This window comes from Petaurus breviceps, unplaced genomic scaffold (genome assembly GCF_028583685.1).
Source record: "Petaurus breviceps papuanus isolate PSGF00001 unplaced genomic scaffold, PetGlider_PUasm1.0 558, whole genome shotgun sequence".
NCBI lineage: Eukaryota > Metazoa > Chordata > Mammalia > Diprotodontia > Petauridae > Petaurus > Petaurus breviceps.
Genome location: NW_027186376.1, coordinates 2,307,759 through 2,331,188, shown reverse-complemented (window position 1 = coordinate 2,331,188; position 23,430 = coordinate 2,307,759). Strand labels below are relative to the sequence as shown.

Sequence of the window (23,430 nt, the reverse complement as noted above, 5' to 3'; positions counted from 1 at the left end):
CCAGTGTGAGGGCCACGCTTGGCGCCGCAGAAGCTGAATGTGCGTCCCCTCTTGCTGGGGCGCGGAGTGTTCCCACACAGGACCAGCTGGTTGTGTCACAGTCTTTTCTCTCCTAAAACTCTCTCCCCTTCGGACGCGCGTGGGCCCGCCCTGCAGCGGAGGGGTGAGGGCACCTAAAGCAGGAGGCAGGGCCGTTTCAGAGGCGCGGCCTCGCGCGGGGCTCCCCCCCCACCCCCCACCCCGGCCCGGGGGGTCGCGCGGCCCAAGCAGGGGCCGATCCCGCGAGACCGGAGCTGCGGCGCGGCCGGGACTGGGGGGGAGCGCCGACCTCAGGGTGCCAGCCCCGCGTGGCGCGTCCTCGGGTCACGGCGGGCGGCCGCGCGAGGTCCACGTGCTTCCCCACGCGCGGCGGGTGGGACGCGAGCGGGCGGCGCGGGATGAACTGGGTCGGGGGCTCGAGGTGAGCGGCTGTGGTCCCTGCGGTGTCTCCAGATCCGTCCTCTCGGCTCCCTTGGGTCTGCCCCGTCCGCCCGGGGCCTCCCTCAGCAGCCAGGGCCGCCCCTGCCCCTGCGCTGTTTGTTCTGGGCACCCTGACAAATAATAAAATAATGATGCACACACGTACATGCATGTGCGCGCGTGTGTGTGTGCATGCGTGTGTGTGTGTGTGTGTGTGTGTGTGGCACCCCTCACTGAAGGGCAGCTGCCACTCACCCCCGTGCTCAGCAGGTATTGGAACACAACTCCACAAGGCAGGCCCTGACTTACCTATCAAACCGTGACTGGAACGCAGCCCTGACAGGTAAGGCTGTGGCAGGCAGGCGGAGGATCCCAGGTAGGGCCAGGAAGGGCCGCTGAACCACTGACATTGAGTGCAAACGGACTGTATTGATGGGACCTGGGAAAGTTGGGAACTTTGCCCCCTTCCCCTTCAGATCCTAATCATGGCTCTATTAATCTTGTGAGCCCTGGGTCACTACATATCACATTGAGGCATCTAAAGTTAGACCGAGTTGTTCCATGATCAAACAGGGAATGATAAAGCAATATCTTTACTATTAATAAAGCAATATCTTTAATATTAGATCAACTAATTAATCAATAAACATTTATTAAGCACCTACAGTATGTACTAGGCACAGTGCTAAGGATACAAAGAAGTTGCAGTGTCTCGAACAGCTGGTTTTAGGTGAATTATTAATTCGTGTCAATGAAAAAATTGTCACAACAGTGTTCTGTGCTGGTATGGGTATAGGTTAATGTTGACAGTTTGTGAGGGGGTTAGGTTTCTGATATTTGAAGCACAATTCTCACTTGTGCCTAAAAGTCATTTTACAAATCAGCCTTCAGTATTGGGAATACTTGGCAAAATTATAGTCTTCTCAATGAATGTTTTATTAAACGTATTAAAATGTGTTATTCATGAATGGCACTCTGTCCAGCACTAGAGTATGGGACAGGCTTGGGACCACGTGTCCTGATTCCCCTGACCACCTGCTCCCCTTCAAGTTGGTATAGTAAGTAAATTGATAAGTAGTCAGCAAAAAATACCAATAGCAGGCCGTAAGATTGCCAAGATGAAGCTAGAAGTCACATACGGCCCATTTCAGAGATCAAGGGGCATGATTTCCAAGCTGTATCATGTAGTAACCAAAATTCACAGCCTGAGAATCTGCGCAAAGCCAGGAGAAGCCGTCTAGGCTTTGCTTTCAGGGCCTTTGGGGCCTGTAGTGTGTGAATCTCACATGAGCTTCAGATACCGGTGCTTCTTTTCCCTTGGTTCTGGAAGAGGACCAGGACTTCAGGAAGGTGATGCCATGACTTGCAAGCGAATTGGACAGAAATCAGGGAAGGCTGTGCAAAGTCACCAGGCTCGCACTCTTCTCCAGAGCCACTGGGTCCAGAGGCAAGACGCAGACCAGATGGGCCTGCATGCAGTGGGGGCCCTCGGCCTTTCTAAGTGAAGGTCTTTCTCCCAAGACCAGCAGAACACCAAATAGTGCTGCTGACTTTGGGATGACATGGGTATTTTAACTCTGAGATGATTCAGATATGAATAGCAATTAATGAACTGAACCCAAGGTGGCACAGAGCTAGTCTGTCCCCCCCCAAACCCCTAAACTCAGGCTCCTCATGCCTCTCTCCTTACCCCAACACTCGCCCATCTCCCCGTAGGTCCCTGTTCCAAGTGTTCCCAGCTCTAATGCATGGCTGTACATGCGTGATTCCCAGTGCCTCCCCCCCTCCCCATCCTCTTCCTCATTCTGCCTGCCTTTTCTAGCACCCTATCCCCATCCCTTCACTGTCTGCCGCTGTACCATGCCCTCCCCCTTCGTGGCTTATCTCTGTACCCTCTGTGCCTTATTAAAGTGTGACTAAAGCCTTATTTCCCACTGCCAAAGTGGTCTTTGCTGGGAAGTAGCCAAAGAACTGGGCTTGCTTGCCCCACTTCATAATTCCATAAATTAATTAACAGTTCAGACTAGAAGTGCACAAAGGGCATAGGATTATGGAATTATAGGGAATTAAGCTGAAAAAGGTAATAGAGGGCATCTATACGGTTTTTTTTATTTTACAGCTGAGAAAACTGAGGCCCAAAGAAGCGATGAAACATTAGTAGTCACAGTTTGTGGATTAGTGAGAGAGATGGCAAGAGGTCAAGTTTCCACAGAACTATAAAAATTGCTGAAGCAAGGCTGCTGATAAAAGCACCAGCCAGCAGCCTTGGGAAGAGTTGAGGCAGTAGCCTTGGGATTGTGAGACATGGCCCCAGGGAAGTTCCCTCACTGTTTTGTTTCACTCTGCAAAAAGTGGCAAACAAGTTCAGTTCCATTTCTTGAATAACTTGTAATAAGGTAACAAAACATACAGAACACACCACTAGCCCTCTTCTGCTGTGGTAACACCAAATTTGATAAAAGGGAAGGCATGATGAGGCTTTGCAAGCCTCAGTCCTCTGACAGGGCACAAATTAGGTGTGATGAAGAACGGAAATTGCTTTGTACCACTTAGTTCATTTTTCATGGAGAGATTGTGAGCCCACCTCACAGACCAGTGGTGAGACCGGACAGGGGAGTGGGCCAGGTTAGGATCAGGACAACAGAAGCCAGCGAGTGCCCACATTTTGCTGTGCCCTTTCTCATGAGAAAGAATAGAGGCCTCTTCCCACCTTCTGACTCAGACTGATTTTAAAGTTTGGTGGTGATCTCTGTCCCACTCAGTTAGCAATCGGCCATTGTTGTAACTGTCTTTTCTGGCTATTTTTCCCAATGTTTTGTTTCCAACTACAAATAATTTATTACCTTGGTGCAAATGAAATTTCTGTAATAGTTGCTATAATATTTTCAGACATACAAGATAGGTTTTTATCTTATTGGTCTCAGTATATGTATGAATAAGAGTAAAGAATTGTAGAATGCTGATTAATCATTGACATTTGATAAGAGCTGGTTTTTGTAAAATACAATTGTTAACTAGCATAGAAATTGCATTAATTAATTCTTATGCTTAGTTGGGTTATTGTAAATATACTTTCTTGAATCCTAGTTTTTATTTGAATGAATTTTGTACATATCAAACAGTAAATGAAAGTATATTTACAATATTCCCATTATTTCTTTGCCTAAATAAATATGTAAATATTTAAATTTTAGTTCACTAGATTTGATTCAATAAAGTATCAATTTTTTAAAGATCTTATCCATATTTATTTTATGTTCTTCTTCTCTTTCCTACCTACACCTAGGACCAGAATTATGTTTAAACAGAAAATGAGAAAGCAAAAGGTAAAGTAAATATACTTACATTTTCATATTTAGTTCATCCTTGATTGATCAGTGTTCCAATGTATGAATTTTTTCAGCAGTTAGTCTAGGTATAATCATTCATTAGTCTTTGTATAATAATATAATCATTCTCTCATTCAACAAACATTTTTAAGACCCTCTTCTATGCCAGGAACAGTGTACTAGATGAAATAAAAGTTAAATTTCTTTAGAGATATTTCAGTCTCTTTACTTGGTTTTCAAGTTAAAATCTTCCATAATATCCATGTGGACCTGGAGAGGCCCTTTTGGCTTCTACACAATCACAGTAATCATTCTGTCACATCAACTTTGTCGAATCAATCAGACGAATCAGGAGAGCTTGGATATATTAAAACAAATTTGAGTTAGCATATATAAGAGGGGAAATATTCGAACTCGTTTTCCTTACAGAGAGGGTTAACGCTCATCTGTGCATGATTAAAATAGACTTCTATGCATACCTTGTTTGCCACCCTGGCAAAGACTTTTTACTGCTTGTAACAGATGAAGAATGATACAGAGGAAATGAACTTAGGAGGTTAGGCAGAGTAGAGGGGAGAAGATCCACTCTTTGTTATAAAAATTATATACATGCATATATTTATATATATATACACAAACATTATACAATATATCATACATACATATATATATTCAATTAGCAAAAATTTACCTTCTCCGTCTCCGCCCAAGAAAATCTGTTTCAAACATTTATAGTCAAGGAAAACAAATGCATGTCTCACATTGTTCTCGAGTACTTCATTCCCCTACAAGGGGATGAGTAACATATTAATATATTAATATCGGTATTAACCCTCCGGGCTTGTGGTTGGCCATTGTACTGACCAGATTTCTGAATTTTTAAAAAGTTCCTTTCTGTACCTACCACAGCCTCTCCAGGCATTTTCTCCTCTAAACAACGTCATTTCCAAAAACTCACTTCCTACATTGCATTGGCCCCAAGTTGATATCCAGATCCAGTATGTCTGTGGGCTGAAAACTCATCTCAGCTACCACTGGTCTTAGGCCTTAATAATTATTCAAAAATTATTCAAATTAAATTAATTAATAAAAATTAATAAATTCAAATTAAAAATTATTCAAAAAGGTGACTCCTTAATCTCCAGAGCCTCTGTGCAGTGCAGGTTGCAAAACTCAACCTGGACTCTGATTCTGCGATTCCTCTGCCACAATCTCTTGACCTTTCAGAACTCCAGAAGTCAGCATTGTCTCTCAACCAATGGCACAGTCTAAGAAGTAAGTCAGTGAATACGGTCAAAAGATGTGACAGGGGACATCAATAATCAGTGCCTTGAGGGCTTTGCTTTGCTTAAATTTGTTAATCATTTATCAGCTACTGTCCCTTTGATAGGAAAAGAAATATAAAAATCCTGTGTAACTGAAGCTAAGATGTAATAATCCTGGGTGAAAACCTCTGCCAGTTAATCACTAAGTGTGGCTAATTAAATTGCTATAAAGTGTGTATCTTAAGTATGTGACCATAATAATTATACCTATGTATTCATCTTTTTTTAAAAAAAACTTTTTCATTTACAGTTTTGAGTTCCAAATGTTATCCTTTCCTCCCTCCATCCCCGTCTCCCTCCCTGAGATGGTAAGCAATCAGATTCAGGTTATACATAGGCAATTATGTAAAACATCTCCATATCAGTCATTTTGTATAAGAAGATGAATAAAAGAACAAAAAAAAAGAAAGTGAAAAATAGCCTGCTTCAGTCTGTATTCAGACCATATCAGTTCTTTCTCTGGAGGTGTACCGTACGCTTCATTATGAGTCCATTGGCATTGTCTTGGATCATAGTATTGCTGAGACTAGCTAAGTCATTCAGTTCATCATCCAGCAATATTGCTGTGCACAACATACTTCTAATTCTGTTTGCTTCACTATGCGTCGCTTTCCAGGTTTTTCTAAAATTATTCTGCTTATCATTTTTTTTAAAGCAATAGGGGTTAAGTAACTTGCTCAAGGTTACATGGCCAGTTATTTCTGGGTGTGGTGCTGAGCATCTGAGCCCGGATTTGATCCCCAGGTCATCCCAACACTGAAGCCGATGCTCTTACTCACTGGCACCCTGCTGCTTATCATTTCTTATAGAACAAAAACATTATATTACAAGGATATAGAACAACTTGCTTAGCCACTTCCCAATTAATGGTGTCCCTTTGATTTCCAATTCTTGGCCACCACAAAAAGAGCTGCTATAAACATTTTTGTATAAATGGGTCCTTTCCCCTTTATTTTGGATATCTTTGGATTATGGACCTAGGAGTTGTATTGCTGGATCAAAAGACATACACAGTTTTATAGCTCTTTGAGCATAGTTCCAGATTGCTCTCCAGAAAGGTTGGATCAGTTCACAACTCCACCAAAAGTGCATTAGTGTCCCAGGTTTCCCATATCCCCTCCAACATCCAACCTTTTCCTTTTTTTGTCATATTAGCCACTCTGATAGGTGTGAAGTGGTACCTCAGAGTTTTTTAATTTGCATTTCTCTAATCCAAAGTGATTTAGAGCACTTTTTTCATATAACTACAGATATCTTTGATTTCTTTGTCTGAAAATACTGACCATTTATCAATTGAGGAATGACTTGTATTTTTTAAAATTTTACCCACTTCACTATGTATTTGAGAAGTGAGGCCCTTATTAGACACATTTGTTGCAATTTACCCCCACCCTGACTTCTGCTTTCCTTATAATTTTGGTTGCATTGGCTTTGTTTGTGCAAAAAAAATTTTTTTTATTCGCAATCGGGGTTAAGTAACTTGCTCAAGGTTACATGGCCAGTTATTTCTGGGTGTGGTGCTGAGTATCTGAGCCCGGATTTGATCCAGGTCATCCCAACACTGGAGCCGGTGCTGTTACTCGCTGAGCCACCTGGCTGCCCCTAAGCAATTGGGGTTAAGTAACTTGCTCAAGGTTACAAGGCCAGGTGTTTCTGGGTGGGTGCTTAAGTGTCTGTGCAAAAACTTTTAAATTTTATATAATCTAATTTATTTATTTTATATTTTTAATGCTGTCTTATATATTCTTGGTCTTAAAATCTTCCCTTGTTGATAAATCTAATACATAAACTATTCCATGCTCTCTTAATCTGTTTATGGTATCGCCCTTTATGTGTAAATCATGTATCCATTTTGACTTTACTTTGTGTGAGATGTTGGTCTAGGCTCAGTTTTTGCCATACTCTTTTCCAGTTTTCTCAGCAGTTTTTTTTGTCAAATATAGAGTTTTTGTTCCAAAAGCTTAGATATTTGGATTTATCATATGCTAAATTACTACGGTCTTTTACTTTATTGTAATTTGTACTTAATCTATTCCACTGATCCACCACTCTGTTTCTTAGCCAGGACCAGAGTATTTTGATAATTACTGTTATATAATACAGTTCAGATCTGGTTTGGCCAGGCCACCTTCTTTTGAATTTTTTCATTGATTCTCTTGATATCCTTGAACTTTTGTTCTTCCAGGTGAATTTGGTTGTTATTTTTTCTAGCACTGTAAAATAATTTTTGATAGTTTGATTGGCATGGAACTGAATAAATGGATTCATTGAGGTAGAATTGTCATTTTTATCATATTGGCTTGGCCTACCAATGACCAATTAATAACTTTTCTAATTATTTAGATCTGACTTTATGTGTGAAAAGTGTTTTATAATTGTGTTCATATAGTTTGTCTATTTCTTTTTCTTCTCTTATTGCTATAGTTAACGTTTCTAGTACAGTATTAAATAATAGAGGTGGTAACAGGCATCCTTGCTTCACCCCTGATTCTATTGGGAAGGCTTATAGTTTATCCTCATTACAGAAAATGCTAGCTAGTGATTTTAGATAAATATTTATTATCATTTTAAGGAAAGCTCCCTTTATTCCTGTGTTCTCTAGTGTTTTTAATAAGAATGGGTGCTATATTTTCTTGAAGACTTTTTCTGCATCTGTTGAGATAATTATATGATTTCTGTTGGTTTTGTTATTGATATAGTCAGTTATGCTGCTGGTTTTCCTAATACTGAGCTAGCCTTGCATTTTTGGTATAAATCCCACCTGGCCATAGTGCATGATCCTTGTGATATAACTGGAATATCTTTGCTCGTGTTTTATTTTAAAAATTGCATCAATGTTCATTAGGGAAACTGGTTTAGAATTTCCTTTCTCTATTTTGACTCTTCTCAACTCTCATAATTTTAAAAAGTGACAGCCAAGTAATTTGGGGTGAAACTTCCTCTTAGATATAGGTAGACCTGAAAGATTCTAAGTTCTTAAATTGCAGGACTTCAGAATATTACAATACATAAAACAAGCTAACAGTTAAAAAAAAATTTTCAGCTTATTATTATAACTCATAACCTAATAATATCTAAATTATAACAGAAGTTGCTTTTGTAAAAGCATAGGTGATAGAATTGTTTACCAAATTTTGTAATATGAGAAATTTTGGAAACATAACAGTACTACAAACAATATTATGTATTTAAAACTTGAAACAAAACCCATTGCCAGTCTAGTGGCCTGAATTCAGTTGAATGCATTTCCAAATTACCTTACACAGAAAATTATATAATTCCCTCTATGGAACAGATATCATCTTGATACCTAAAGCAGAGAGAATCAAAAGAGAAAAATAAAACTATAGACCAATATTTCTAACAAATGTATATATGAGTACTTTTAAATAAAATATTAATAAAGGACCAAAAAAATCACAAAGACTACATGCAATGACCAGGCTGAATTTTTATGAGGAATATTGGGTTAATTTAGTATTAGGAAAAGTATAAACTAAACATATTTATAAAATTTCTTTTAAAAATCATGTATCAGTAGATGGAGAAAAAAATCACAATACTCACTTTCATTTAAAAAAAAAACTACGACCCACTAGAAAAATAGGACTAAATAGACTTTCCTTAAAATGATAGGTAATACATATCTTAAACCAAGAGCTACTCTTATTTGCCATGCCAATTAACTAAAATCTTCTCCCATCAATTTAAGGGTGAGAAAAGAGTAGCCACTGTTACCTCTTTTATTTGACACGGTACTAGAAATGCTGCCTCAGTCAATGAGGCAAGGAAATGAAATTCAGGGGCTTTCATAGATGAAGGAGAAACAGTGATCACTTTTGCAGAGTAATATGATGGTATGCTTTAAAAAGCCTGAAGAGACAACTAAAAATTAATTGAAACAACTTTAGCAAACTTGAATGGTATAAAATAAATCCGCAAAAATCATCAGCACTTCTATAAAAACAGTAAAATTAAGTAAGACACAGAAATTCTATTTAAAATTATTGCAGAATGTATAAAATACTTAGAAATCTACCTTCCAAGATACACACAAAACTCTTCAAATACAAATACAGGCAACTGTTTACAGAAATATAGACCTAAATAATTGGGAAAATATTAATTGCTTTTGAGTATAATGAAATGACAATACTACTTAAATTTTGGTTTACTTATCCATTAAGTAAATTTTTTCATTCAATCAAACTACCAAAGGATTACTTTATAGAAATAAAAAATATTTATAAGGAGGGAAAAAAGGTCAAGAATCTCAAAAGATAGAACTTTTTGAAATATGGAATGAAGGGGGCCTAGAAGCACCAGATAGAAAATGCTACTACCAAGCAATATTTTTTTTTTAATTCTGTATGGTTATACTAAAACTATACTACAAAACAGTAATTGATAATTTCAGTTTGGTATTAGTTTAAAAAAAGAAACATTAATCAGTGAAAAAAGCAGATACAGCACATGGAAGAAAACCTAACACCCTTGTATTCAACAAATACAAAGCCACAACTACTGGTAAAACTCAATTTTTTATGAAAACTTCTGGGGAATTTGGATGGCTCTATGGAAGAAATCAGATTTAAATCTTGACCTTCCATAGTAAGCTCCAAACAGATACGTGACCTAGTTATGAAAGGTCACAGAACAAAAAAAAATGAAACATCGAAAAAATTATCTCTTAAATCTATGGATAGGACAAAAGTTCATGACCAAAAAGGAAGAGGGAGAGTCATGGAAGATAAAATAGATAACTCTGTTTACATAAAATTTAAAAGTTTTTGCACAAACAGATCTAATAAAGCTAAAATTAAAAGGAAAACAACTGGGGAAAATCTTTCTTGCGTATTTTTCTGATAATGGTCTCCTCTCTCTCTCTCTCTCTGTCTCTCTCTCTCTCTCTGTCTCTCTCCATCTCTCTGTCTCTTTCTCTCTTTCTCTCTGTCTCTCTCTGTCTCTCCCTCTCTCTCTCTCAGTCTCTGTCTCTCTCTCTGTCTCTCTGTCTCTCTCTCTGTCTCTCTCTCTCCATCTCTCTGTCTCTCTCTCTCTGTCTCTGTCTCTCTGTCTCTTTCTCTGTCTCTCTCTCTCTCTGTCTCTGTGTGTGTGTCTCTCTCTGTCTCTCTTTCTGTCTCTGTGTCTCTGTCTCTCTCTGTCTCTTTCTCTCTGTGTCTCTCTGTCTCTCTCCATCTCTCTCTCTCTCTCTCTGTCTCTCTCTGTCTCTCTCTCTCCATCTCTCTCTGTCTCTGTCTCTCTCTGTCTCTCTCTCTGTCCCTCTCTCTCTCTCTTTCTCTCTCTGTCTGTCTCTGTGTGTGTGTCTCTCTCTGTCTCTCTCTCTCTGTCTCCCTCTCTGTCTCTGTCTCTCTGTCTCTGTCTCTCTGTCTCTCTGTTTCTCTGTCTCTCTGTCTCTCTGTCTCTGTCTCTCTCTCTCTCTGTCTCTCTCTCTCTCTCTGTCTCTGTCTCTGTCTCTGTCTCTGTCTCTCTGTCTCTCTCTCTCTCTCTCTCTCTCTGTCTCTCTGTGTCTCTCTCTCTCTCTGTCTCTCTCTCTCTCTGTCTCTCTCTCTCTGTCTGTCTCTCTCTCTGTCTCTGTCTCTCTCCCCCTCCCTCCCACATCATTGTTATTTGTACTTCGTTTTCTAATGGCCTCATGGTGATGACCTGTGTGTTAACTGGATTTATTCTGACTCTGACATACAGACACATACATATGTATTTATGCACACATATATGTGGAAGAGATTCAAATTCATAAGAAAAAGATCCATCAGGATATGAACAAGTAATTCTCAAGGTAAGAAACTCAGGCTTTTGGTAGCCATGTGAAAAGAGTTTCCAATTCATTACTAATGAAAAAATGCAAATTAAAGCAATTCTACAGCTCTGTTTCATACCTGTCAGAGTGGTAAAGATGACCAAAAAGGAGAATTATAAATGTTGAAGTGGCTATGGGAAAACGTATATATTACACGCTGTGGGTGTAGAACATTGGTAGTGTTCTGGAAAGTAATTTGAAGTTGCACAAAAAGCCACTAAACAATGCAGGCCCTCGGACTCAGCAATCCCACTGCTAGGCCTATACCCAGAAGAGATAAAAAAAAAGAGGAAAACGTATTTTATGTATAAAAATATTTCCATTTCTATGCCCCCCATTCATCATATTATAAAAGACCTGAACAGATTGTGGTGTTTGAATATAATAAATGGAATCCTGGAGGGATGAGGGGAAAAGAGATTCAGAAAGACACAGAAGGACTTGTATGAACTGATGGAGAGCGCGGAGAGCAGCACTGGAGAGCAATTGATATAGCAGCATCATTAAAATGAGCATTTTGTAAAACTCTGATGAGCTAAATGATTGCAGAGGACCGATAAAGAAGGATGATGCCCGCTTCCCCAGAGGGAGATGATGGACCAACCTGCAGAATAAGAAATGCATTTGTGGATATGACCAATGTGGGAATGTTTTGCTTAAGCGTGCTTATGTTACTGTCTTTCTCTTTTTTTTTTTCTTAAATGGTCGGACGAGGTTGGAAAAAATTAAAATCACAAATATTAAAACAAAAGTCAACATGTATTTTTAGCTTTTAAAAATGTATTGGTGAGAGGATTCTGGGAAGATGGTCAGAAAATTCCAAACTCTCAAGATTTTCCCCCACATAAGAGAGAAAATAGCACCTTAGTGCAAACAAAGTGCTGGTAAAAATAAATAAGAATAGGGGTACAACAGAACTCTTCCTGGGACAATTTGAGAAGACCAGTAGAAAAATCCCAGGACCAGGTTTGGTCTTTGAGAAGAATAAAGCCCTCCAGGCTAGGGTCAGCTTTACAAGTGGCAAACCCCAGGGTTAGTTGGTTGAAAAGCTGCCTAGTCCCCAGCCACAGGAACTTTTACCCCTGGGCATAATGAGGGAAGTTGGGCTTTGAAGCCCAGGAAGATCAAGGAACTTCTGCTGACGAGGAACACCAGACCCAGCTGGGCCATGAAGAGAGTGGCAGTCACAACCAGTGCGTAGAGAAGCAGTGGGGCAGAAAGCCCCTGGCTGTGCATGCTTACAGGAGGCTGAAGGTTTGGCATTGGTTCCAGGTTAGAGGGGAGAACTGAAGATCTGGGGCAAGACATGCCCCATACAGCAGGGCTAGAGAGGATGATGAAAATTAAGCTACTAGCACAAAAAATGTGCAGGCAAAGGAGAAAGAATCCACCCATAGAAAACTACTGTGGCAATAGAGAAGACCGGGGGTTCATCTTCAGAGGAGGCTATTGAAGTAAAGAAACCCCCAGAGAGTAACATCAAATGGTCACCTGCCCAAAAAGAATTCATAGAAGATCTTTAAAAAGACTAAAAATCAAATGACAGAGATGAAGGAAAAACTTAAGAAAAAAAAAGTAAGAATAAGCCAAGAAAAACATGAAGATTATGAAAAGAAAGTCAACCAATTAGAAAAGGAGGTCTAGAATGGTTTTTTTTTTTTGCTTTTTGGAGGGCAATTGTGGTTAAGTGACTTGTCCAGGGTCACATGGCTAGTTTTTGTGTTGTGTCTGAGGCCAAATTTGAACTCGGGTCCTTCCTGACTCTAGGGTCGGTGCTCTATTCACTGTGCCACCTAGCCACCCCAAGGTCTAGAATCTTAAGAAAGAAGATGACAGCTTGAAAATTAGAATTGGGCAAGGTGAAGCCAGCAAAATTATGAAAGATCAAGAAATAATTAAACAAGATATGGATAATGAAAAAATAGAAGAGAAAGTAAAACATCTTATAAGGAAAACAACAGATTTGGAGAGCAGATCAAGAAAAGAAAACCAAAAAATAATTGGACTAACTATAAACTTAAATAATGGAACTTAAATACAAAGTAAGAAAGGAAAAAAGCACGTCATGTACATGGCAGAACATCAGAGAGGATTACAAATTGCAACAATAAATTTTCATTTCAAGAAAGCCTGTAAGATAAATAATATAACCTTGTATTGAGAAGTGTACATCTTTTCTTTGCTTCCTTGTGAGTTTTCTTTTGTTCTCTGCTGTGCACTTTCATACTTTGTTCTTTTTCTCTCTTCATCCCCCCCCACAGAAGGCTACAGTTTTGTTTCTATAGCTATAGATATATACATAGACATATATACATATACATACATATATGAAAATATACTTTCCAAAAAGTTCTTCTCCTGATCTTTGTTTTTATGTTTGTGCATATGTCTTGTTTCCTACCCCTCCTGCCTCCTCTGCTTTACTTTTACCGGCCACCTCACCCTCCTATTTCTTTGGCCAACCCCCTCTAAGGATCCCTCACCTATCCTCCCATCCCCATAATTCTAAACACCCTTTTCTACCCCTTTTTTACCTATTCCCTTACCCTCCCCCTCAAAATATCCCTCCCTTGTCCTCTCCCCACCTCCCTATGCTCCTACCATATTATTTCTTCTGAATTAGAAGACTTTTTTACTCTTCTAAATATATATGCATTGTTCCCTCTTAAACCCATTCCTGATGAAACTAGGTTACCAGAGCTACCAACCTTCCTGCCCCATCTAATTCTTCTGTGTCCATTCTTCCTTTTGCACCTCATTTGTATAAAATAATTACTCTTTTAAGCTGTTCCTAAATGGTTTTACTTTTTAAATACTCAGGTTTAACCCAATCTTTCTTATGAGCTACCCAATTATTAATAAGACTCTTAGAAATACATTTTACATTTGCATATATAAAAAGGAAATGGTCTATCCTTATTGAATTCCTTATAATCAGTTTTTGGCATGTACCTTATATTTCTCTTGGCTCTCGTATGTCAAATCTTCTATTAAGTTAAGGGTTTTTTTTTAAAAAAAAAACAAAGTTTTGAAAGTCTGATCATTGATCAAGTAACCATTTTTTTTATTCAATATTATGCTTAACTTTGCTGGGTGTGATATTTTTGGCTGGAGACTTAGTTATTTTGCTCTTCAATACATGGTATTCCAAGATTTACAGTCTTTTAATGTCTCTGATGCTAGGTCTTGTGTAATTCTAACTGTGTATTCTAAACTCCTGTTTAAATTGTTTTATTCTTGTTACTTTTAATATTTCATCCTGGAGTTGGGGTTTTTAGAATTTATGTATAATAATTGCCATTCTGCATTAGTGTTTTTTTCACTGTGAGTTTCCCAACCTAATGGAATTATTAGTCTAAATAATACCATTTTTTAAAAAAGCATTTCTTCTACTTGTGGAAAAAGTATAGTGATTGCTTTCTGAGAGTAGAGCTTTTATTCTGTGTACTTCTATTACAAGCAGCTAGCACAGTGCCTGATACATGGTAAATGTTTAATAAATACTCATTGAACGATCGCTTTCTGGTATTTTTCCTAGGAATTTTCAGCCTTTCAGAAAGTCTCTGTTAACACAGTCAGGGAAGCAGGGCAGCTTGATCTGTCATAGCAAGAAGTAAATAGCTATTGCCAGTGTCCCTAATGAGAACAGCCCTTGAGATCTCAAACCTCTGTATTGGTGTTTCTAAATTAGCCTCTCATTCTGTAGTGGCAGAAATAATTGACTTGACAGGTAAGACCTTTTCATGAAAGAACATAGTAAATAAAGCCACTGTGGGCTCTGGTGTTCTGGGGGTAATTTTCCATATGTTGTATACTCCTGTGGTATCCATCTGACCCTGCATAGGGTTTGTGTGCAGGGTAATGCTGCAAATTGCCCAAAGTCTTGAGACCAGAGTATGCTAAGCGGTTGGGTCAGGTCAGAGCTTTGTTCTTGTTATCACTCTGTAAGGCCTTCCTCTTTTCCGAGGTACCTTCCTTAAAGAGATCCTCATAATCAACACCACAAGTGAAGGAAGTTCTATTAGGTCTGGCATTTTTCTCACCAAGGCTTCAAACTTTCCAGAGGGATCTCTGAATCCCCGTCCGTGGGGAGTTTTCCATGAAAGCTGTTATCGATCACTTATTTTCTAAAAGAAAGCTTATAGCAAGTTGTGAAATTGAAGATCTTCAAAAGATTTTCTAGAAACTAACTTTGATTTATTTTGCCTAAATTAAATAGGTGCAAATTTAAAAGGCTACAGGATGGAAAAATATAAAATTATTGCCTCAAATTATGTTTATGAATCTTTAATAATATATTTATTAACACAAATCCCCATTATCACGCTAACTGCAATAATCTATTACTAAATTAATTCTGCACAACTACAACAAATGCTATTTTCCCTTACCTTGAAATATTGTAGGAATATTTTGAAAAGAAAAAGCTAAAATCGAAGAAGATTCTGGAAGATTTTTCACCCTCTGAAAATGCTTCAGTCAGTTTAGATCTTGTCAATTTGTGTATGGTAAATCATATCTCTACCAAGAAGGGAGAACCTGGTGAGTAAATATTTGAACTTCATTCTGAGAATCATACAGTAATAGCTTTAGAATTAGGAGGCAGTGGCTAATATCTGTACATTCATCTAGAATCATGTACTGCTTATATTTACTTTAAAGCATACAATATATTACATCATGTGTATGTATACATACATGTGTGTATATATGTGTATATAAATAAATCTGTGTGTAAGTAGGTGAATATTACAAGATATAAATATCTTTTTATTAGTTCTTATTAGATTCTTAGAGAAGTTGTTTTGAATTAGCTTTAAATATTTGTAAAGTAAACATTTTCCTGGCTTATTTTATTTTAACTCATTCTTTCCATATCTCTTTAAATATTCTTGAGGGGTTAACTTAAATTTGTTGTAAGGACATTTTAATAAAACTGGCAATAGAGTTTTTATAGTGGCAAAAATTGTAATAAGTAACTAGAAAATTCAAAACTATTGTAATAACAATATGCTAATAGCCTTTAAAGTAGGCAAAGAAATAATTTTCAATCGCATTAAGTACACAGTTTGTATTTGTTATCCTTCTGCCTTCCATGGCCCTTGGCCTTTCACGCTGATACGCCCTCTGTATTAGCTCATGCTACCTTCTGGGTAGCCAAAGGCTCCCATTTTGGCATGGGGTCTGCCCTTTTTCAGAAAGTATTCACTTCTCAGATCGTCAGTCATCAGTAAGCAGTCCCTCTGTCAGGATATTACTTCAGTTTTAAGGGGAAAATGCGCTGATTATGTGAATAATTTAATCATGCTGAGGTATAAATGGCTGATAGGCAGAATCCCCTCAGTGAATATTTACATTGTAAAAGAATGCAAATTTAAAAGAATATTCCAAGTGGATCTCTAGTTGGTGCAGGGTATTTTTCTCTTCCAGATGCTTTATAAACAGGACTTCTCAACTGGGCATCCGCCTTCTCAGGAGTTGCCAGCACCTATTGCAAATTATGTTTTAAAAGTTTGGAAAAATAACTTGCCCCATTTATGCTTAAGTATCATGGGATGAATGCTATGACATTTTCCCTTTTCATCGCTATTTTATTATCTAGCTTCTTTCCAATATTTTAGGCAGATACTGTATTTTATGTAAGTTTAGAGGCCTCTGATAACTTTATATATTTATATACTTAACAATAGCCACAGATTTTGACAAATGTTATGAATTCCTGGTTCATCTTTTAAGGCTTCTTTAATTTATTAAATCTTTCAAGAGTTTCTTAGTTTTGCATATTTAGGGGGGAAATACATATTTCTATGTATGTATGACAGAATGAAACTTATGTGGGCATGGGGATCACACCCCTGTGTGTTGTGAGGAGAAGAGGGAGGGTGATAGGTGGCATAAATGTAAGATGCCAGTCACTGACTTGGGGCCAAACTACACCCTCTTTAAAGGTGTGTGTACATATACATGCAGATGCATGTGTGTATAATGTATGTGTGTATGTATATATGCATACATGTAAATACTATATATGAACAAAACTCTCTACTTTTCATTTTAGCTAATTATTTATGAGGGGCACTTTATTAGATGTTTAAGCATTCCTCTTTGGGGAGAGATACAAATGGGCATTTTCTTCATGCTTATTGAAAATTTCTCTGAAGCAAGCCATGTCTGCTTACATTTTATAGTAATCATGAAACAAACGAAATTGCAGAGAGATAAAATGAAGATATAAAATTTAGGTTAGAGTTTTGATTTACCAAATAGAATGATGGAAATTCAATTTTGCCACATCTGTGGGCAAAAATCTTTCCCAAATTTGTACATAGTAGACAATCAATAAATTCTTGTTGAATTGAATTCAATATGGTAAAAAAAAAAAGTTTAGTAAAGATGCATTGTTTTACGTTATTAAAAAATTTGAACTTTTTCATTACAGCCACTATGAGAAAGCCAACCTTTGTGGATCTAAGTAGGAACACAAAGATACCTATAAGAAGGCCCAATTTAGGATTTTCAGTGCCTTCTCATTATAAAGCATCCAACCTCTGCCTTGACACAAAAAACAGGTAATTTCAAACTGGGTGTTATACTGAAGGGTGTTTTTATATGAAGGGTGTTTTTAAGAGGCTTTAAATTGGTTTCTGTCACTACCTGTTTACCTGATTGTGTATTTCAGAGTGGGACATAGTGTTACTCTGTTCTCATTCTTACCATTATTCATTTCTCGACAATCGTATTTTGCCTTTGTAAAACGAGTGCTCTGGAATTTGTCAGGTGACAAAGCTGATACCTCTCCTTATCTGCCCTCACAAGTATGGACCTTCGTCCGTGTTTTTCAAACTCTGGATAAACCAGTTTTTGTGGAATCTCTTGATCCTTCTGGGTGTGTTTCTTTGTCTTTTCTTTGTCAATAAGGAGATTGAAGTAGTCTCCCAAGTTTCTTCTGGTTATAAGCTCCTGTGTCAAGAATTCCTAATTTGGTAAAAATGATGGAAAGAGCCCTGGATTTAGAATCAAAGGATCTAGGTTCTTCTTTTATATGCTCCTTGCTATCTCTGGGAGTTTGAGCAAAATTATTTCTTTTTGTCTTTGGGTCTCAGTTTCCTCATTTGCAATGAAAAGGTTGATTCTATGAATTCATGATTCCAGTATCAAACCTCCTAGATACTAAAGCTCTATGCAAGATTTTTATGTTTATATAGTGCAATTAATTAAATTCTAAGTAGAGGAAACTACCTTTTAACCCATATCCTTGACTGACTGAATTGTCATTCTTGATCAGGCCTTCCAGTAATAATTAATAGTTGCTAGTTGGCCTGATTACTGATTGGCAGCCTAGTCTGTTGTCGACAGATGGGAATGCTGAAGGATGACATTGTTTCTTTATCTGGCTTCCCCTTAATTAATAAAGTACAGGGAGATGATTCTTGGAGGGAACCTAGGTGCCATAGGATTTCTATTAAATTCTTGTGTTTCCCTCTTGTGACCCGGCACCCCAAAATTCTTCATTGATCTCAAATGCCTCAGTGTATTTATAATCTTGCTGATCTGAAAGTTTAAGAGACATAATTTCTGGGTTATTGAATCCTTTTATTAATAATGCCAGCATTTAAAATAAAAGGCTAGTGGCATTCTCGAATGCCAAAAGCCTTCATGGCAGCAGGCTCATGGCTTATCTGTCCCTGAAAGACCTAAGGGTGGTGATCAACTCTGTTTAGCAGTTAATGAGAGGTGGACTTTACAAAGAGAAGCAAGCTCACTGCAGTGAGAGGCTAAGATAGTGACAGACTATCACTATACCCAGACCAATCCTAGCTCTGGTCAAAGAATCAGTATCGTCCAACCAAGTCTGAGCTAGTGTTTTGTGGAGTAGCAGTATTCAAAATGTTAATTCTATCTTCCATCAGCCCTCTCCTTGAGAGATTGGACAAGTAGATGAGACAGAAAAACCCCCAACAACTTGAGTCTCAAGAATTTTAATAATTGGCTATTAATATGAGAGAAATAATCATTTCTCTCACTACTCAATTCAGTTAATACCTTTAAAATTAGATGATATAATCATAGACCTTGAACATTTTATTTGAATGGAAAGCCCTTATTGGTTTTATAAGTTTCCACAATCTTATGTAGAAGAGTACATATTTCAGATATATTACAGAGATATTAGATTGTTTTGAAGTCAAGTTTGTGTTGTAACTTATCATTTTTTTCTTGTAAATTTTCAGTAGTAGGCGTCATCAAAGGATAGACATTAAGAAAGGATCTGGCTCAGATGAGGTAAGGTTGTTTTAAAAATAATTGGACTAATACTTTTTAGCTAAGAACACCTACATTTAGAGATGGGGTATTTATTTATTGATATCATTTTTAGATACTAGTGGTATATGTAATATGGGATTGACTTGTTTGCATGGCCTTTGAAAATAATTCTGTTTTAATAAAGCTCAGAATGGCTGTTTATTTATTGATACTTAATTTGGTTTCATATTATTAATGAGCAATCCATATGTGAAAACATTATTGACCAAATCACTTTATGTTTTATCAAATTATGACATAGACTGTTTATATTTCTCTCAGACTTTTCTTTTCCCTGAAATGTGAAATCTTAAGTGCAGTTTACCCTTAGGAAAACATTGTGCTATGAGTAACCCTAACAAGGGCACTCTTCTTTTAAGGTTACCTATAGTTGGCCCATATAAAACAATCCCCCATCATGTCTTCTGAGACATTGTTTTTAAATTGGCCTTCATATTGCAGAGCTAACTGTGCTGTCAGAAAGATCAGAGAATCACTGAGCTCTCTATGTGGTATGGCATGGGATGTAGGCACTAAATAAAAGATTATTGACTTGTTGATTTGATTCCTGGTAGTCTAATAAATATGGTGGCTTCCCCTTGAGGATGATCTGCTGCAGTGAGTTCTATTTAAGGCTAATAGAGGTTTTATGGCCTAATATACTTATATTAAATACCCTTAGTAGAGCTCTTATGGCATGGTATGCCAGTAGGCAATGATAATGCTTTATTGTCAAGTCGTTGTCCTTCATACCTTCCGAGCCCTTTCCTTTTGGGTGTGCCTCTGGCAATCAGAGGTCACAGAATCCTGACTTCCCTTTTATTTGAATTACAAAAATGATTCATCAAACTAAGATCTCTTGTATTAGGAAATATCATTAGAGAGATGATGATTTAAGGATGAAGTTATTAAAACCATATCACAAAATCACATAATTGATAGAGATTCCTAAAAAAACTATAATTTGTTATGGTTAATCACAATTATTCTCATTCCTTAATTATCGTTCTTGATATTTAAGATTTTCCTTTTGATATTTTTTAATTGTAGTACATGACCTTGTATTTATTTTAATTGGTCTGTTTTCCACAATTATTAAATTTATAGTAATTAGAATGTATTTTTCCTTATAGTTGTCAGGAGTGATGGATTCATACATTACACCAGAAAATCAGCTTAAAAAAATAGAAAACAACAATTTTCTCTCTTTTTCAACTGCATGGACTTCGAATACTGCAAATAATCTAAAACAAGATTTTACTAACAGTGTGATGCCAAATCCTTGGAAATTTACATGTAAAGAAAAGCCGATCGAACAGGTATTCTCAAGCTAAAGTTTTCACAAAAATTTCATTCTATTAGATTTTTGCAAAATCTATTTATTATTTATTTATTTATTATTACTTTTTGGAGGGCAGTTGGGGTTAAGTGATTTGCCCAAGGTAATACGGCTAGCTTTTGCATTAAGTGTCTGAGGCTGGATTTGAACTCAGGTCCTCCTGACTCCAGGGCCGGTGCTCTATTCATTGCGCCACCTACCTGCCCCCACAAAATATATTTAAATTTCTGTTTTGATAGGCATTTAGAAAATATTTTAGTCTCTGAATTTCCAAAAACTTTGGACCACATTAAAGTCATTTTTTAGTTTTTTTTTTAATCTAAATTTTAGTTCTCTGTATTTCTTCCAATTTTGTTCTACCTTCTGTGTGTGTGTGTGTGTGTGTGTGTGTGTGTGAATGTCTTGCTTTTGGGGTGTGTTTCTTATAAACTCACAAATTGTATTTTGTTTGTTTGTTCTATCACTCATTTTATTCGATTGTTTAATACATTCACATGAAGGTAAGGTGTGTTTTCCACTATTCATGTCTGTGATGCTGCTTCTCTCCTCTCCCCGATTTAGAGTTTTACTTTGCTCTTCTTTTTCTGAGAAAATTTCAGTGATTTTTGTGTAGTCTGTTTTAAGATAACCCTAATTCCGATTGACTCTCTTTCCCTCACACTAAACTCCACTCCTGGTTGTCACTCTTTCCTCTTGCTTTAGAGTTTGGATCGTCACTTCCTTTACTAGTTTTAGAGTTTTGCTTAGCTTATTGATTCTTTTTTTTTCTTCCTCTTACTTAGTTATCTAATTCTTACCCACTTTTTTTCATTTATGATTCTTCTCCAGTGTACAGGGTATGCCACTTTGGGCTGTATCTGGAGATCCATTGCTTTTTGTAACATATTATTTCATTGCCTTTAGAGCTTCTGGTCAGAGCAGAATAGTCTAATAGTATTTGGATTTTCTTTGTGTTAGACAGTCTTTCTCTTGATCCCTTGCAAAATTTGGCATTTGTTATTAGAATTTTTAAATGTAACTATTACATGTCTAATGCTTCTTTTGCCCCAGTTCCTTCTGTTCCAGAATGCACTGCAATAGGAAAAACACAGATTTGACTCATAACTCCTGGAAAATCTCATGGTGGGCAAACACCCTAGGCCAGGTGGACTCCTATCCCTCCACAGTCAGCAGTTCTTCAACTGAATACTAGTGCTCCGATCAGAACTTTTTCTTTTTTTCTCTTTCTTTCTTTCTTTTTGTTACATTTTAAGCCCTGAACCAACTCCCTCCCTCTCCCCCTTACTAGAAGGGGGCAAAATTTGATCTGTGTAAAACCATCCTGTGCATATGTCATGTCTGTCTATCACTTTTTTCTCTTGAGGCTTACAGCCTCTTTCTTTATGGGTCCTAGACAGCTGATGTAAGTGTGTACAGTACTCAGAATAACTTGGTTGTTCACAATTATCCTTTGGACAATATTGCTGTTACAGTACACAACATTCTCTTCATTCTGATCACTGCACTTTTCATCATTTCATGCAAGTGTTTCCATATTTTTTTTCTAAAATCAACTGTGTCATCATTTCTTGCAGCACAGTAGTATTCTATCCCAATCATGTAACACAACTTCTTTAGCCATTACCCAATTGATGGACATTCCTTCAATTTCCAGTTCTTTGCCACTACAAAAAACTGTTACAAGTATTTTAGAACATATAAGTTATTTTTCCTTTTTCCCTGATCACCTTGAGAAACAGATATAATTGTGGTGTTGCTGGATAAAACATTTTATAATTCTTTGGGCATAATTGCAGATTGTTCTCCAAAATGGTTCACAGTTCTACCAGTAGTATATTAATGTTCTACTTTTTTCACACCCTCTCCAACATTTGTCTTTTTCCCCTTCTATCATTTTAGCCAATCTGATAGGTGTGAGATGGTATCTCAAAGTTGTTTTAATTTGCATTCCTCCTATTAATAGTGATTTAGAGCATTTTTATATAACTAGATAGCTGTTTTCTTCATCTGAAAACTAATTTTTTTATCATTTATCAGTTGCGAAATGACTGGTATTATAAATTTGACTCACTATATTTGAGAAATTAGGCCTTTATTAGAGACATTTGCTTTAAAAATGATTTCTCAGCTTTCTTAATTCCTTCTAATCTTGGTTTTATTTGTGCAAACATTTTTTAATTTAATATAATCAAAATTATCCATTTTACATTTTATAATACTCTCTTTACCTCGTTTGGTGGTGAATACTTCCTTCTCCATAGATCTGAAACAATCTGAAACTATTCCTTAGTTTCCTAACTTGCTTATGGTATCACTTTTTATGTCTAAAGCATGTGCCCATTTTGATTTTATCTTGGTATACAGTGTGAGATGGTGATCTATACCTAGTTTCTGCTGTACTATTTTCCAGTTTGCCCAGCAGTTGTCAAATAGAGTTCTTGTTCCAAAACCTGAAATCTTTGAGTATATCAAATTCTAGATTACTATAGTCATTTACTATTATGACTTGTGTACTGGATCATTTCCACTGATTCACCACTCTTTGAGCCACTACCGGATACTTTTGATGGTTTCCATTTTACAGTACAGTTTAAGATCTAGTATGGCTAGGCTACCTTCCTTTGCATTTTTTCCCATTAATTCCTTCATTGAGAATTCTTGAACTTTTGTTCTTTCTAATGAATTTTGTCATTACTTTTTCCAGCTTTATATACATTTTTGGTAGTTTGATTGGTATAGCACTGAATAAGTAAATTCGTTTAGTCATTATATTATATTGTTTATCGTTGTGTTATGTTGTGTTATGTTGTGTTATGTTATGTTATGTTATGTTATGTTATGTTATGTTATGTTATG

General features: G+C 37.1%; 1 protein-coding gene across 3 annotated transcripts in view; it reads left to right on the top strand.

Moving 5' to 3' along the window:
- The first annotated feature begins 351 nt into the window (after positions 1-351).
- The window catches only part of REDIC1 (regulator of DNA class I crossover intermediates 1), a 38,013-nt gene continuing 14,934 nt past the window's right edge, over positions 352-23,430 (top strand). The window contains exons 1-6 of one of the 3 annotated variants that reach the window (XM_069102898.1): positions 352-460; positions 3,746-3,785; positions 15,338-15,473; positions 17,371-17,500; positions 19,166-19,214; positions 20,369-20,554. In XM_069102898.1, coding sequence (XP_068958999.1) covers positions 438-460; positions 3,746-3,785; positions 15,338-15,473; positions 17,371-17,500; positions 19,166-19,214; positions 20,369-20,554 — 564 coding nt within the window. In that variant the 5' untranslated portion in view covers positions 352-437. The other 2 variants (XM_069102897.1, XM_069102899.1) reach the window with 2 other exon arrangements.